Below are 16,689 nucleotides of genomic sequence, written 5' to 3' on the forward strand. Positions count from 1 at the left end.
GCTACTATATATTTTTCTACAAAGAAAGTACTTAGGAAACAGCATGTCTAATAAACTCAGAGGGAGTCACTGTTGATCAGATTCGGAAACCACATTCTAAAAAAAAAACGAAGGCAGCCAACCTGCGCCCCCCGTTGTGGTATGTGAGACCCACTGACTAGAAACCAATTTTAAAAGCTATTCGAGTTCGCCTGCCTGGATGCGCATCTTGTTCCTCAAGAAGTGAGCAGAAGAAAAATGCCAGGGTTATTTTGGAAGCACCGAATTACAAGATCTGGAATAAGCAGCTTCATCAGACAGGCAGCTAGAAAATCCTGTTTGCAAAATAGCTCCCACTAGCTTCTTTTATGTCCGAAGTGAGACTCAATTTCGGCTAGAAAATGCACGCCTGTCAGCGGTAAGGAAGAGGTATGGTGGCGCTCCCCCCCATCAGAAACACGGTTGCCTGGGTGAACGGACCGCGGGAGCGCTGTGTCTTCCACGCGCAGAACTGACCCGGTACAGTCGCTGTCACTCTCCCAGTCCTAAAGGACAATCTCTTTGAGGCGTCCGGGGAGAACATCCCGACCAGCTGGTTTGAAGCAGGCAGCCGGGGCTGCGCGGTGGCCGACTACCCCTCCGGGCACGAAGGTCAGTAAGGTAGCCAGGTTAAAGGCACAAAGGAGAGGAGGGGCGAACTCCGGCACCCTCGCTTAGGTGTCGGGGCGTTGGGACAAATCCAGCGGTCCCGGGAACCAGCCGAGGAGAGACTTGGGACTCAAGCAGGGCAGAAGGTGGGCAGAGCCCCTTCTCCCCGCGGCTTTTACCTGCCACAGCCGAAGCACGGCCACCGGCTCTTGCTGAGTCCGCGCCTCGGCTCCCGACTGGACCGCAGCCACTCCCTCCCCAGCCTGCACCTGCAGCTGAGCCGGCCCTCTTCGGACTGGGCAGTCTCCGGGACATTCCAGCGCCGAGGTCCCATGGCTGGGACTTCTCGGCACCCCGCTGGGACGCCCCGGCAGCTTGTCGCGGCGCTCGCCTACGTGCTCCTGAGCTGCCCCGTGCTACATGGACAGGTGCCCTCGCCTGGGACTGAAGACCACCCTGCGCTCTACTGGCCCACCTGGGGCGCACCGGGTCTCAGTAGCCCCGACGGCCCTAGCGTCCTGATCGCCAACCCCGGACTCCGGGTTCCTGTGGGCCGCTCGCTTTGGCTCGACCCGCTCCGGGACCTGGTGATTCGAGTGCAGCCGGGGGACTGGTGCGAGGTGACGGTGCTGGAAGCCTTGCCGCTGAGCCACGGCGCGCTCTCCCCCGGCCGCTTCCCCTGCGCCTTCGGACCCCGCCAGGTCCAGTACACCCACTTCGGCTCCCGAAGCCCCGGGCGCGCTCGGGTGCGGCTGCAGCTGCGCTACGACGCCCCGACTTACACGCTAGCACTGCCCTTCACGCTGGCTGTGGACGTGGTGTTTCCCCCGCCGGAGCTAGTGATGCGCAACAGGCCTTTGGCGGTGGAGAAGCTGCGGGGCTGGAGCCACGCCATCGACAAGAGAGTGCTGGACTTTGCGTCCCTGGCGTCCGCAGGCTCTGCCCCCAGCAGGTGCCGGCTCACCCTTCTTCCTCCCCAGGGCGGCCCACTGCCCAAGTATGGGCGTTTGGTGGACGCCATGGGGGCCCCTCTCCCCAGGGGCAAGGGCGTAGACTGTGAGGCTTTTGTCAGAGCTGGGGTGCGCTACCAGCATACCGCCACCACCCTGTCGCCCAGTCGGGACTATGTGCCCTTTATGGCGGAGCTGCTAGGGCCAGAAGACAGAGGCGTGGGGTCAGCCGAGGTGCTGCTCCGTGAGCATTTCCAGCTGCTGGTGAACATCCGCGACGGAGTAGAGAACACGGCACCTCGGCCCAGTTTTGTGGCCCTGATGATGATGGAGGTCAATCAGTTCTTGCTGACAGCCCTGACCCCTGACGCACTGGCTGCGGAAGACACGGAGTCTGACCCTGATGACCTGGTCTTCAACATTCTCAATGCCCCCACAACCACACGAGGGCACGAGGGGTACGTGGTCAGCACTGACGACCCCCTGGGCCTTCCAGTCTCCTTCTTCACCCAGCGGGAGCTTCGGGAACTGAAAATTGCCTATCAGCCCCCTACAAAGAAATTGGATTCAGAGCAGCTCTTCCAGTTGGAGCTGGAGGTGGTGGATGGAGATGGTGCCACCTCAGACCCCTTTGCCTTCATGGTGATAATGAAGCCCGCGAACACTCTGGCCCCAGTGGCTAGATATAACCGAGGACTGCTGCTATTTGAAGGTCAGTCCAAGCCCCTGTCCAGCACCCACAGCCTTCAGATCAGTGATAATGATAACCTGGAAGAAGTGACAGTAACTGCAGTTAGGGGCTTAAGACATGGGCAGCTGATGGTGCTTGGGGCACCCGCTGGGTGCAAGCATTTCACACCGGTGGACCTGGCAGCAGGGCGAGTGGTTTACCAGCATGATGGCAGCAACACCTACAGTGACAACATCATCTTCCGGATGGAGGATGGACACCACCAGGTGGAATTCCTCTTCCCCGTCACCATCATACCTGTCGATGATGAACCACCAAAGGTCAAGGCCAACACCGGGCTCTCTGTTACAGAAGGACACGTGGTCCAGATTTCCCCCTTTGTCCTGAGTGCTACTGATACTGACTCTGAGGACTCAACCATCCACTTTGTGCTGGAGGACCAGCCTCTGGAAGGGAAAAAGGAAGAGGGAGGGCGGGATCTAGCCCCTGGTTCCTCCTACTCCAGTCAGTACCAGGGGGAGATGCTGCTGCGGCAGACTGAGCCACCTCTGTCCCCTGAAGATGAGGACTGGTCTTATGTGGAAAGAGAAGGACTTTATGAGAAGGTGGTGACTGAATGGCTTCAGCAAGACATAATGGGAGGGAAACTCTTCTACCGCTATCTTGGACCCCATAGCCCTCAACCTGTAGTGGCCCGGCTGACTTTCCGTGTACAGGATGACCATGAGCCACCCAATCTATCCAACCAACACTTCTTCACTGTCAGGGTCCAACCAGTGGATCTGAAGAGTCCAGAACTATTTCCAGGAACTACTCTAGAAATGACTGTGCAACAATACCAACTCACTCACTTCCAGAAGAAATTCCTCCAATATACTGATGAGGACTCAGATGACCAGAACCTGTGGTACACCCTGCTGACACCCCCAACTGACACAGATGACAACCACCAAGTCCTGGCTGGAGAAATTGTCCTCACTGATTCCCCAGACATGCCCATCATGCGTTTCACCCAGGCCCAGGTAAATCTGCACCAAGTTGCCTATCAGCCCCCACAGAAGATGCTGGGTGTCGCACGACGGGTTGTGCAGTTCACCTACCGAGTGGAGGATGCTGCAGGCAATAGTGTGCCTGGCACATTCACATTATTCCTAAAGCCTTTGGACAATCAGCCTCCCAAAGTCACCAACAGAGGCTTTACTGTCTTAGAGGGAGAAAGTTTTATCCTCAGCAGGAATGAACTGGGTGTCATAGATCCTGACACAGATGTTGACCAAATTGTCTTCATATTAGTCTGGGGTCCCCAACATGGACACTTGTACTACTTAAACAAACATATGACCCCAGGAGAGCTTTTCATGCAAGCTGATGTAATTAATGGGAGTGTCTCTTACCAGCACAGCAGAGACCAGACTACCAATGACACCTTCCATCTGGAGGTAAGTGACGGGGTTCACCACATACCCATCACCATCCAGATTTCTGTGCATCCCACTACAGCTGACAAAACTCCCAGGATCTCTATTACAGGTGGTCCGTTATTAGATGTTTCCATTGATGTACTAGAGAACAGAGCCGCTGAGATCACCATGGGCATCATACATGGCAAAAAGAAGGGCACAGATGACTTGATGTTGTCTTTCATTTTGGAAGATAGCCCAAAATTGGGTACTATTCTCGTGCATGGTTTACCTGCAGAACGATTCACCCAAGAGGACCTCATCAGTGGGGCAGTAGTCTATGTCCACACTGGGGGTGAAGTTGGTTTCCAGAAACAACATGATGTCTTCAGCCTCACCCTCTCCAAGGGTTCTTATCAGTGGTTGGTGGGGAACAGCATAGTGGAAAGAGTGCAGGTGAAAGTGGTTGTGCTGCCTGTGGACAATGTGGCACCCAAAGTCTCAGTGGCAGAGTCTTATATTGTTGATGAAGGTGGGAAGAGTCCCTTGACCTTACAACATCTCAGTATTGAAGATGTGGACACACCCCAAGATGAAATCCTATGCACAGTGACCAGTCAGCCAGCCTCTGGCTACCTGGAAAACATTGCACCAGCTCCTGGCTCAAAAGAATCACGGGCTGGTAGCCCCATCAGTGCTTTCTCCATCAGTGATGTCCAAGTGAGGCATATCAATTATGTACAGAGTATTCACAAGGGGGTAGAGCCACAAAAAGATCAATTCACCTTTTATTGTTCTGATGGCATCAACTTCTCCCCAAATGTTGTCTTCCCCATAATCATTTTACCCACCAATGACGAGCAGCCTGAACTTTTTGCTGGTGAGTTTGTGGTATTAGAGGGGATGAGTCTGGTCATAGACACCCCACTGCTCAATGGAGCAGATGCTGACTTGCCACAGAATGAGCTTCACTTTCAGCTCACAGCCCTCCCTCAGCATGGACGAATCGTACAGCAGCTGGCCACAGGCAGCCAGCCCATCCACAGTTTTACCTTACAGGAGATCCAGGAGGCCTCCACCATTGTGTATGAGCATGATGACTCCGAGACCACAGAGGACAGTTTTGAGGTCTGGCTGAGTGACGGCAAGCACGTTACCCACAGGAAGGTACCCATTGTGGTGATCCTAGTGGATGATGAAACCCCTCAGCTGACCATTAATGATGGGCTGGAAGTAGAGACCAGACACACTAAGGTCATTACAAATTGGGTCCTCAAAGCCACAGATCTTGACTCCGATGAGAAGAGCCTCAGTTTTGTCCTCCGTTCAGGGCCTCAACAAGGGCTTCTACAGCGACTGAGAAAACCCAGAGGGGAGGTGAGGAACAACCTCACCCTTGGGATGAACTTTACCCAGGATGAGATTAACAGAGGCCTCATCTGTTACACTCACACAGGCCAAGAAGGAGTTCTTGACATTGTCAAATTTGATGTGACTGATGGGATTAACCCTTTGATAGACTGCTCCTTCTACATCACTGTTGGCAGTTTAGACAGAGTCTCACCTGAGGTGGTTAGCAAAGGGATTACCCTGACAGAAGGTGGCAGAGTGACCCTTACCACCAATCTGCTTAGCACCAGCGACATCAACAGCCCTAATGAACAGCTTCACTTCAGAGTCACACGGGCTCCTAGCCTCGGGCACTTGGAGAGCTCTGACCACTCTGGGAAGCCCATTGCCTCTTTCACTCAGCTACAGTTGGCTAGCAACAAAATATGCTATGTCCACACTTCAAATGATGAGATAAAGATGGACAGCTTTGAGTTTCAAGTGACTGATGGGCACAACCCTGTGTTCCGAACCTTCAGGATCTACATCATAGATGTGGATGATAAGAAACCTATCTTGACCATCCACAAACTAATGCTGCAAGAAGGGGAAAGCAAACAGATCACTCCCTTTGAGTTAACAGCGGAAGATAAGGATACTCCAGATGATCTTCTCCTCTTTACTATCACCCAGCTCCCCATCCATGGCAGGATTTTGTATAATGGCCACCATCCTGTGACCACCTTCACCAAGCGAGACCTGAATGACAACCTGATTAGCTACTGGCATGATGGCAGTGAGGCGACTGAAGACTGTTTCTCTTTGACTGTGACAGATGGCACTCATGCTGACTTCTATGTCTTCCCAGACACTGTCCTAGAGACACACAAACCTCAGGTAATGAGGATCCACATAAGTTCCCTAGATAACAGACTCCCCCAGATTGCCATTAACAGAGGTGCATCGGCCTTGAAGCGCCTTCACACTGGACACATGAGCTTCTTGATTACCAGCAGGTCTCTGAGGACAGAGGATCAGAACAGTGTCCATGGGCTCCTGAAGTATAAAGTGACCGGAGGACCAGAGCATGGCTTCATTATCAACACTGGCCTTGGGAACAAGAGTACGCGAGTGTTTACACAAGGTTAGTAAACAATGTCCCCGATGCCTCTGTCCCTCTCCTTGAGCAGATTAGATCTCCCAGTTCTGTTTAAAATTGTCCCAAGCTCTGCATTTGCAGAAAAATTCTGATTCTGATGAAATACAATGGAATGCGAGATTATTCAGATAACAAAAAAAGGCAAGTAGTCTTTCTTCAGCTATTTCCTCAGGATGCCCGTTTAACAGGAACCCTTGGACAGCTGGTAAGGCTTTTAGTTATGCCTTAAAATTACAGAACGCAGGTGGACAGCTTCTGAAAAATATCATCATAAGATATGATTACATTAATTTTGAAAATATCCATTGAATTTCAAATTTTAAGTAAAGAAGCATACCTAGGAATTGTTTTCATAGTTCACTAGTAAGTTTACTTTTCTGAAAATGATATTTTATATTTATATTTTAGAGACAAATATTACACTGCACATTTTATTGTGTTCAAATAATTTTCAAGTAATTTCTGCATCTAAAAAATAAAAGCATAGAACTAAATTTTCCTAAATGCAGAAGGATATGTTTGAAGGATTTTTTCTTTCTAAATATATTTGTTGTTAGTACTAATGGTGAACTTGAGGCAGGTTCCTCTGTTTTCCCAGGCAATGTGACACCTGGTCTCTTTGGTAGCCCTTTACATTGTCTTAACACTTATCGTGCAGCTCTGTGTGCATGAGATGTGAAGAGATTAAGGGAATTTTCTACATACAATACATTTAAACCTAAATGCGGTCTTAGAGTAAAACTTATGAAGGCTGTTTAAAAAATAATTTAATTATCAGAGTACCTGGGTGGCTCAGCCAAGCATCTGATTCTTGATATGGGCTCAGGTTGTGATCTCACAGTCGTGGGATTGAGCCCTGTGTTGGGCTCGTGCTGAGGGTGAAGCCTGCTTGGGATTTTCCCTCTCTGTCCCTTAACTGCTCATTTTCTCCCTCTCTCTCTCTCTCTTTCTCTCCCTCTCCCTCTGTCCTTTCCTTCCTCTCAAATAAATTAAACTTTAAAATGAAAATTAAAAATAGTTTAGTTACATTTTCAGAATTGTCTCTAAAGCCAATGAAATCATATGTGGTTTTACAAGAGAGAGAAGAGAGAGAGAGAGAGAGAGAGAGAGAGAGAATCCCAAGCAGGCTCCGCACTACCAGCACGGAGCCTGATTAGGGGGCTCGAACTCAGGAACTGTGAGATCATGACCTGAGCCAAAACCAAGAGTCAGTCGCTTAACCGAGTGAGCCGCCCAGGCACCCCATAAGAATTATCTTTATAAATAAATACCCCCAAAATGCAAATTGTCTTTAAAATACTAATAATTACCAATACAAAAACACGATAATAGACCCAAGGGACAAATTCTTAAAAATCCGGGGCGCCTGGGTGGCGCAGTCGGTTAAGCGTCCCACTTCAGCCAGGTCATGATCTCGCGGTCCGTGAGTTTGAGCCCCGCGTTGGGCTCTGGGCTGATGGCTCAGAGCCTGGAGCCTGTTTCCGATTCTGTGTCTCCCTCTCTCTCTGCCCCTCCCCCGTTCATGCTCTGTCTCTCTCTGTCCCCAAAAAAATAAATAAACGTTGAAAAAAAAATTCTTAAAAATCCAAGAGAATAGGTAATAATAAAAAGTCATGATTTGATTCTCATTTTCTTTTTCCTTAGAATGCAGCCATTTTTCTTGTTTAAATTCATTTTGACAAATAGTTAATCAATAACTGCCATCAGGCCAAGCTCCATGCTTTTGCAGAAGACCTAAAACCACATGGATTCACCTCTCCATGAGGGCCCAGATGTTGTGAAACATGCACATCTAGAATGTCCTTTTTGGGGGGTATTATCCTAAAGTTCATACACATAGCCCAGTAACAAAATTTTAAACTAAGTTCTATTTTTGCTGGTATAACATTAAGAACAATTTAGATTCATGTTCACTTAATCATTTTTAAAAAGTTAGATTTGTGTTCGTTTCATCATTTTAAAATTTCTTTATTGTAGTATTTTCATGCCTTAAAATATTGACTTTTTTTTTTTTAAGTTTACTTATTCATTTTTGAGAGAGAGAGACAGACAGAGAGAAAGCAAGCAGGGGAGGAACAGAGTGAGAAAGAGAGAATCCCAGGCAGATGGTGCTCTGCCAGTGCAGAGCCCGTCACAGGGCTGGATCTCATAAACCATGAAGTCATGACCTGAGCCCGAAATCAAGAGTCGTTCACTTAACCAACTGAGCCACTCAGGCGCCCCAAAATGTTGACGTTCTTAACATCCTCATTTTCTGTTGTGCCATTATGATGAGTGAAACTTGCTCTTTCATCAGCTGACATTGATGAGAGCAGGATCTGCTATGTGTTGAATGAAGGCAGCAAAGCAACAAACGACCTCTTCTACTTCTCTGTTGAAGACAATGGTAAGTCAGTATTGAAACCTTAAAAGGGAGTCTTGGTTATTTAAAAGCAATATGAAATTGAAAAAAATGAAATCATTTGCATAGTAATCACAATCAGTATATGTCATAATACAAACAAATGAATTCTTTTTGCTTTATTTGTGATCCCATGTCAAATGGTCCTTGACAAATGTTTTTTGGAAGGCAAAGCAATGAGGAATTTCAATAATGAGATATGAAGTATTTTACCTGACCTAGATTACATGTGACATCCCATAAGCAGGTAAATCTTTTCTTCAGGAGGTTCTGAGAATCTGACTGAACACATTAGAAAATCCACCCTTAGATTTTGTTAGGATTTTCAGCTCCAGAACTGAATCTTAGTGGCTCCTTCTCAGAATTGTAATCTTCATGGATGCAGTGAAAAATATATTGACTGGCATAGAGGAAAACTTGCTTAAAAAATCGCCTGTGTGCTGCACCTATATTGGTTTACTCTGTCTTCAAAGTAGCGCAATGGGAAGCAACTAGCTAACAACAGGCACTCTCTTTACACAGCTAGGAATATGCTGACTATGTTGTCAGTGAAAAATTATTTTGCAGTATAACACGATAATTGCAAAAATTATGTCTGTGTGCTGCTTGCCACTCAATAACTTCTCTCAGTATAAATCATTACTCATTCCCAGTAAGTAACATGCATTTTCTTCCTCAGTCTTGTGTAACCATTCAAGACTGTTTGGAAAGCAGACCTACATGAAGGCCATATGGTATACTGAGCTTGAATCCCAACTGACCCCATGTGACCTTGAAGAAGTTACCTTGTCCTCTCTGTGGTTCATTTCACTCATCTGTAAAATGGCAGTCTTCATACAACTTCCAGAGGGCTGCCAAGAGGATTAAGTGAGATAATATATGTAAGTCTTTGGCACGGAGTAGATGCTCATTAATAATGAATTACCTTCTCCACTTCTTTTTTTTTCAACGTTTATTTATTTTTTTGGGACAGACAGAGACAGAGCATGAACGGGGGAGGGGCAGATAGAGAGGGAGACACAGAATCGGAAACAGGCTCCAGGCTCTGAGCCATCAGCCCAGAGCCTGACGCAGGGCTCGAACTCACGGACCGCGAGATCGTGACCTGGCTGAAGACGGACGCTTAACCGACTGCGCCACCCAGGCGCCCCACCTTCTCCACTTCTAATGAGACTAACTATAGTGGAAACCACTAGCCCCTCCTCTCAATCTTCTCACTTAAAGTTTAAATGTTTATTTAATTTGGAGGGAGAGAGAGACAGAGTGTGTGTGTGAACAAATGGGGGGAGGCCAGAGAGGAGAAGGACAGAGGATCCAAAGCAGGCTCTGCCCTGACAGCAGGAAGCCCAATATGGGGCTGGAACTCACAAACTGTGAGATCATAACCCGAGCAGAAGACAGATGCTCAATCAACTGAGCCACCAAGGAACCCTTCACATGAAGTTTAAAAACAGAGCTTTCCTTCATTCCCCAGGTTCCCAAGGATGAAAGTCCCTAAAAAGATGAAGATGAATTTAAGTCTTCTAAACTGATTCACTAATGTAAAGCGCCTTTGAGACCCAAATGATTTATAGTGACTATTCTTCTGATTTTGAGTGGGATGATATTCTAAAAAGATATATATCTGACTTGGACACTATGCTTTCTGGGCAACATCAGAAACAGAGTCAGTCTGTGTTGATAAATGTGAATTTTATATTGCGACCATTTTGAATATGTACTTTCTATGGGCCAGACAATGCTTATACACATTATGACTTTGGGTTTTTACTATAAAATAAGAGGTAAATGTTACGATGCCCATTTGAAAATGAAGGCACCAAGGTTGACTAACTGGACTCATGCCATACAGGTAATAAGAAGGTGAACTAGAATCAAACTCAGGTGTTACAGGTTTCAAAGCCAAGGTTCTTAACCACTATTGCTATACCACCTCTGTTCAGGAAGATAAAATCATGAACAGAAGTCAGAGAATAAGGCAAAGATAGCACTTCTTCACCTAACAAAGGAGCCCCTAGCAAATTAAAGTGATAAGAATAATCAAGACTCTAAAACATTTGCAGATACATTTACTCATAGTTGGATCTTAAAACACATATGTATGTCCATATGCTGATTAAATATTTATGCATTTATTTGGGGCACCTGGGTGGTTCAGTCGAATAAGTGTCCAACTCCTGATTTCAGTGCAGGTCACGATCTCACGGTTCATGAGATTGAGCCCCGCATAGGGCTCTGTGTGCTGAGAACGACACAGAGCCTGCTTGTGATTCTTTCTCTCTTCTCTTTCTGCCCCTCCTCCTCCCCTACTCCTTACCTCTTTTGCACATGCTTTCTCTCTCTCTCCCTCTCAAAATGAATAAGTGACCTTTTAAAAAATATTTATGCATTTATTTGTTCCCTGGATTTTTTTTATTGTGTTCTGAGTCCCATACACAGAGCTGAGATCCATGTTGCCATTTTTAGAATTCTTGGAATCATTTACAATTGCTAAAGGACCCACTTAAACATTTTTGTACCAGGCATTTTTAAATTATATAAATTTATTTCTCTACAATAGCCAGCTTCATCTTTTCTTTAAAAATATCCCAATTTTTAAAATATTCCCCAAATAGAATGGGACAGCATATAGCTTGACAGTGCATAGCCCTTCCAGTTATTTAAGCTTTTAGAATTGGGCACACTTCTAAGGGATACATTTTCTTACCAATGGGCTGAAATAGAATTTGTTGTTGTTGTTGGTGGTGGTGGTGGTACCGACCTTGGAAGCATTAAAAGAAGACTGTGCCCTACCTCTAGGACTGTGCATTAGGCACATCCTCAGGTGAGCTCAGGGTCTTAAAGGTGAAAGCATTGTCAGTATGACTCTAGAGCTGCAATTTATTAAAACCCCAAAGCTTGACAGCAGGAAGGCTTCCAGTTCATAGGCTCTGAAACCAGGCTCCCTGCACTCAAACCCCAGTCCCACCATTTAGTGGTTGTGTATCTTTGAGGAACTGTGCTTTCATTTGCTCATCTGTGAATTGGAGACAATCATAGTGTGTATCTCATAGGATTATTATGAGGATTTTATTGGTTTCCTATTGCTGCTATAGTGAATTACCACAAATTTAGTGGCTTAGAACAACACAGACTTGCAAGTCTGTCTGTCAGAAGTCCAAAATGGTTCTTACTGTGCTAAAATCAAGGTTTAGACAAGATTGCCTTTCTTTATGAACACCCTAGGGGAGAACCCATGTCCTTGCCTTTCCAGCTTTAGAAAATGTCCCATTCCATATTAAAAGCCATAAGTGTCCAAGTCTTTCTCATGTTGATTTACTAAGGCACCAACTCTCCTCCCTCCCTCTTTCACTACAAGAACCCTTGTGACTACATTGGGCTTACCTGGATAATCCAGGATACTCTCCCCATCGCAGAATCTTTAATCACATCTGCAGAGTCCCTCTTGCCCTGTAATAAAACATACGTACGGGTTCTGGGAATTAAGAAGCGGACGTCTTTACAGGGTCATCATTCTAAGTACTACAAGTACTAAAGAAACAACCCACACAAGGCATTGAAGAGTGCCTGGCACAAAGCAAGCACACAGTAGATGTTATTACCTTTAGAACTTTTAGCTGAGATACCAAATTTTTTTTCCCTTCTTTTAGATAAAAAGAAGTTTAACAATTTATTCCTGAAACTCTATAGTTAAATCAGTTGATTATTTAAAAAGGTCAACTTTAAACTATTATGGTGAGTTATCTTATTGGGGTATTGCCTGGAACTCTTGGTTTCTCATCCTTTTCTCTGCCCACTCATAAACTGATTCCATATTTGTTAGAAGTCCGCTAAGGAGACAAAGGAAGAAGAGGAAGTAACTCAAATCCACTGTACAGGTTTTGCCCGTGCTTGCTCAGCCTCTGCACAAAGGAATAGCTTGCCTATCCGCCTCCTGTTTCCTGTATCAATTGTGCCTTTTTCTTTTTGTTCTGCTGTAGTTAAATGAAGTCGCACATGCCACAACGTAATAGGATACTTTTCTTCTTTCCTCTCAAATAGTTATGAGCATACCTATACTTGTATGCAGAGCTGAACTGGGAATTCACATGGAAATTTTTGTCGATGTACCTGGTTTGTATGTTGCATCAGTTGCTGCCTCATCAATTTTCAGTAACCAAGACTAAGGCCATTGCTGTTTAAGATCTCAGTCTTTTTTATAACATTGGTGGTAAACTTCATTATGTTCAAGGTTCTCATGAAAGTCACTGGTGAAATAGAGAATACATTTTAGATTTATAAAGCTCTGTACTGTACCAGTTAAGCATACTGTCAAGTGCATTCGTATTCCTTCTTAAGTCATTATACTTATAGATTTGTCTTGAAATTTTGCATATCTCTACTATATGTAACACTGAACAGATCTGTTCCACTTACCATATAATAATATTAACTTAATATATATAGCACTTAACATTTCTCCAAAATGTTTTACAGATGTTATTTCAATTGATCCTTACTATAACCTGTGAGATATAAGTTATCATCTCAAATTTTACAATGAAGAATGGATTTGAAGAATTAAAATGATGCAACCAAAGGAACCATCAGAAACATCAAGTCCATTCTTTCTAATAAGCCACACTGAATGATTATATGGGTGTGAGACAATTTTTAGTTTGGCGATGTACTGTAGATATGTCCTTAAGACCAGAAACAAATTGCTTTATTTTCTCTTAAATTATTCAGCATCTAAAACCAGTTTGACTAACACTATGCATTTTGATATTTGCATTTGACCTGATACTTGCCTCATGGTCCGTATGAATACCAGTTTTCTGTTTAGGTGAACTGTCTTCTTCAAGTTATGAAAATAAAGTAGTGAACAATGATTTTTTTAGGACCAGTGATAGAACTAACCATAAGTCCAGTGAGTCTGCCCGTGTTTTTAAGGTAATATCATGCTTGTTTATTTAGAACTTTAAACTCCCTAGAACACATCTGTGAATTCAAGAGCAAGACAGAAAATGTCTCTGAGTAGTCCAATCAAAATCCATGGCCCAGTATTTTCACACTTGACTCGAAGAAGCCCTTTCCTGGAGTCTAATTACTCTTATTTCCCAAACAATTCTAATTTCAGTTTAAATAAAAACAGTAATAAGAAGAGAGTGGGGGGTAAAAAGCAAAGAGTTACAGAATGCAGAAGGGATAGATAAAAATGAGCAGCTACAGAATTCAAATTCAGGAGAAACCAAGAGACAATATAGAGAAGAGACAACATGTTCCACGTATTTCTATGAGTATAATATGGCAGAAGCATAACTGCAGTAAAACTATAAAATATTTTGCCAGCCTTCAGGATGATGTCATAATAAACCTGTATTTAATATGGAAAGAGGTTCATAATGTACTCTTAAATAAAGAAAATCAAGTAGAAAACAGTGTGTAAAGTTGTAAAGGATGATTACATTTTCACGTATACATCCATATGTATATGCATAACAAAAAGTCTAAAGTATATGTAGCAAGATGTTAAAAATGGTTTGTAATGGCTGTGATGGATTTTAAGTTGTTTTTATTTCTTTTGACTTTTCTTTACATTTTCTTGTGTAAATGCCATACAGTGGCCACTATTATCAGGGAAAAAAAAAAAAGCAATTTCCATTTAAGAAAAAAGAACACTTGAATACATCACAACCAACTTCGTTCAATAATATTGATTTAAATGGCTAACCGTGTTACTCTGGCTTATAAATAATTCAAAAATGTCTCCCTTAATAATGTAATGGATTCAAAAATCCAAACAAAGGAGAATCAGGGTGGATTCTTTTCAGGCGGGAAAGAATCAACAGTTTACACTGGTCACTGACTCTTTCCTTCATGAATCCTACCTGCTTATATCTTTTATTCCTTCCTACCGTGACCAGAAATGAACTGTTAGCTCTTGGACAAGCCATAATAAGCAAGGCCGGTCCAAAGGCTATAGAGCAGACGGCTAGAGGGACAGGAAAGGCTCACCACCAATGTCCCATGTTTAGTACCAATCTGTGGAAGAATTAGTTCAGAGCCACAAAGTGTAGGAAGTAGCTAGAGGGTTGGACGTGGTGATACTGTGCTAAGCAAAACTTTGTCATCCCCTTTCCTTTGTGAAATATGCTAGGTAACCTTCCCTTTGTGTCACTTGTGATTTGATTTGATTTTTTCACTTTTATACCGAAGCCATTGATTCTTTATAGAAAGAGAGAAGAGGTACTTCTGTTTAGGTCACCTTACATGCTGTCTAGACAGTCAACTCAGCCATATTTCCTCTCAGTTTGGAGGCCACACCTGCAGTTTAACTGTCCTGCAGCGATATTTTGCTACAAATTAATCCTTTTAGAAATGGCAACATCTTTCCACAACCCTCAGTATGGAGTCATTTTTAGGAAGAGCATTCAGTGAATGGGAGAATGGTAAGGAACAATATTGAAAACTAGCTTAATGGCACCCTATTCAAGCCTTGTTTTTAGCATTGCTAATTATACTTCCTGCTAAAAGCTTTAAGTCTTCAATTCTGCATAAAAATACCTGACTGTATGGGTATTTTTAACATAGTCTAAATGTTTAAATGGCCAATAATTCCTCCACCAGATAACTTGCTGTAAACATTTTTTTAAAAAATAAATGCATGTACATGGTTAAAGAATAATAAACTGTACCTTGATACCTGATCCCTTTTCCCAAAGGAGGAATTGTTCTTTCTGTTTTCTTACAAAAAGAAAATTAATCACATAGCAGAAAATATATGTATATCCTTTTTAATTTACACAAAGGAGATTATTTATTTTTTATGCTTGGCTCTGAGCCTTGCCTTCCTGTGTTTAATGTATGTCTATATTATATCCAGACATATATTGAACTAGTAAAAACAGATCAACCTTATCTGCTTTATTCGTTTTAGACAGCTATGTAATATTTTACTTTTGACTGTATTGTAGCCTAATTAACTGGTTATGTAACCCAAAGTATTTTTTGCTCTCTCATTTTCAGTGCTACTATGAACTTACTCTTGACCTACATTTGTGAATGCACACGTTTTCTTAGCAATGAAAGATGCTGATTTAACCTGGATATTTACATGTCTAAAACATGTCTAAAACATTCTAGCTTTTCCCTAAATTCATAGTTGCTTCAGACATGCAAAACTTTTCCTCACAACAGTACCAAGACAGACATGTAGTTCAGACAGAAAATGTGAAAGCAGTTTATTCCAAAATTAACTATTAATCCTTAGAAGTTAAAAAGTGTCAGCAGGGGCGCCTGGGTGACTCAGTCAGTTGAGCGTCCCACTTCAGGTCAGGTCATGATCTCTCGGTCTGTGAGTTCGAGCCCTGCATCGGGCTCTGTGCTGACAGTTCAGAGCCTGGAGCCTGCTTCGGATTCTGTGTGTGTCTCTCTCTCTCTCTGCCCCTTCCCCTCTCATGCTCTGTCTCTCTCTCTCTGTCAAAAATAAATAAACATTAAAAAAATAATTTTTTTTAATTGTCAGCAAAGAAAAAAAAAGGAAAGCCTTTGCTTCTGGGAAGTGCTCCCAGAAATCCCTGAAGTTTTGTACCCAGTCAGTTATGGCTTCCTTGGCTCTCCTAGGACTGACTTTGGAGGAGTATCTAGTTTTGGTATTTTTAAGGTCTGTCATGGCTGAACTTGCAAAGATTGAGTCTCCAATTTAGAATGAAGTCTGAAGTCTGCAGGTGCAGTGAACTGCCCAGGATGGACCACTCTTCTGAGTAGAGGTCAAAACAAGTTTTGCTAATCTCTAGCTCACTGGTCAGTGGGGTCACGAGGACCACTATGCAGTGACAACGAGAGAGACAGGGCAACCTCATCCATTTACATGTCACACGCAGAGTGGAGTCTAAGTCACAGCATTTTATAAAATATTGTGTGTCAGTGCCAGGTGCTGGACTACTACACCTATTCACAGTGTGGGAATACTTTTAAACCTCATAATTCTGGATAATTCCCACATCCTATTTTGTGTGACACCAGCTAGCCCATGCTTGATAAACATAGCAGCTTTTAAAAATATACTTAATAATAACAAATAGAATTCTTTACTTGGTTTCCACATAGAAAATTAAGTGGGGATTTTAGATAAAAGTTCTTCAGATGTT

The 16,689-nt window shown here is 43.8% G+C and overlaps 1 protein-coding gene across 1 annotated transcript in view; it reads left to right on the plus strand.

The window, feature by feature from the left end:
- The first annotated feature begins 244 nt into the window (after window positions 1–244).
- Window positions 245–16,689, plus strand: part of FREM3 (FRAS1 related extracellular matrix 3) — an 88,171-nt gene continuing 71,726 nt past the window's right edge. The window contains exons 1-2 of the mRNA XM_043568135.1: window positions 245–6,141; window positions 8,453–8,542. Of these exons, the coding sequence (XP_043424070.1) occupies window positions 960–6,141; window positions 8,453–8,542 (5,272 nt within the window). The 5' untranslated portion in view covers window positions 245–959. The remainder of the gene's footprint in view (window positions 6,142–8,452; window positions 8,543–16,689) is intronic.

This window comes from Prionailurus bengalensis, chromosome B1 (genome assembly GCF_016509475.1).
Source record: "Prionailurus bengalensis isolate Pbe53 chromosome B1, Fcat_Pben_1.1_paternal_pri, whole genome shotgun sequence".
In the NCBI taxonomy this organism is placed as follows: Eukaryota; Metazoa; Chordata; class Mammalia; order Carnivora; family Felidae; genus Prionailurus; species Prionailurus bengalensis.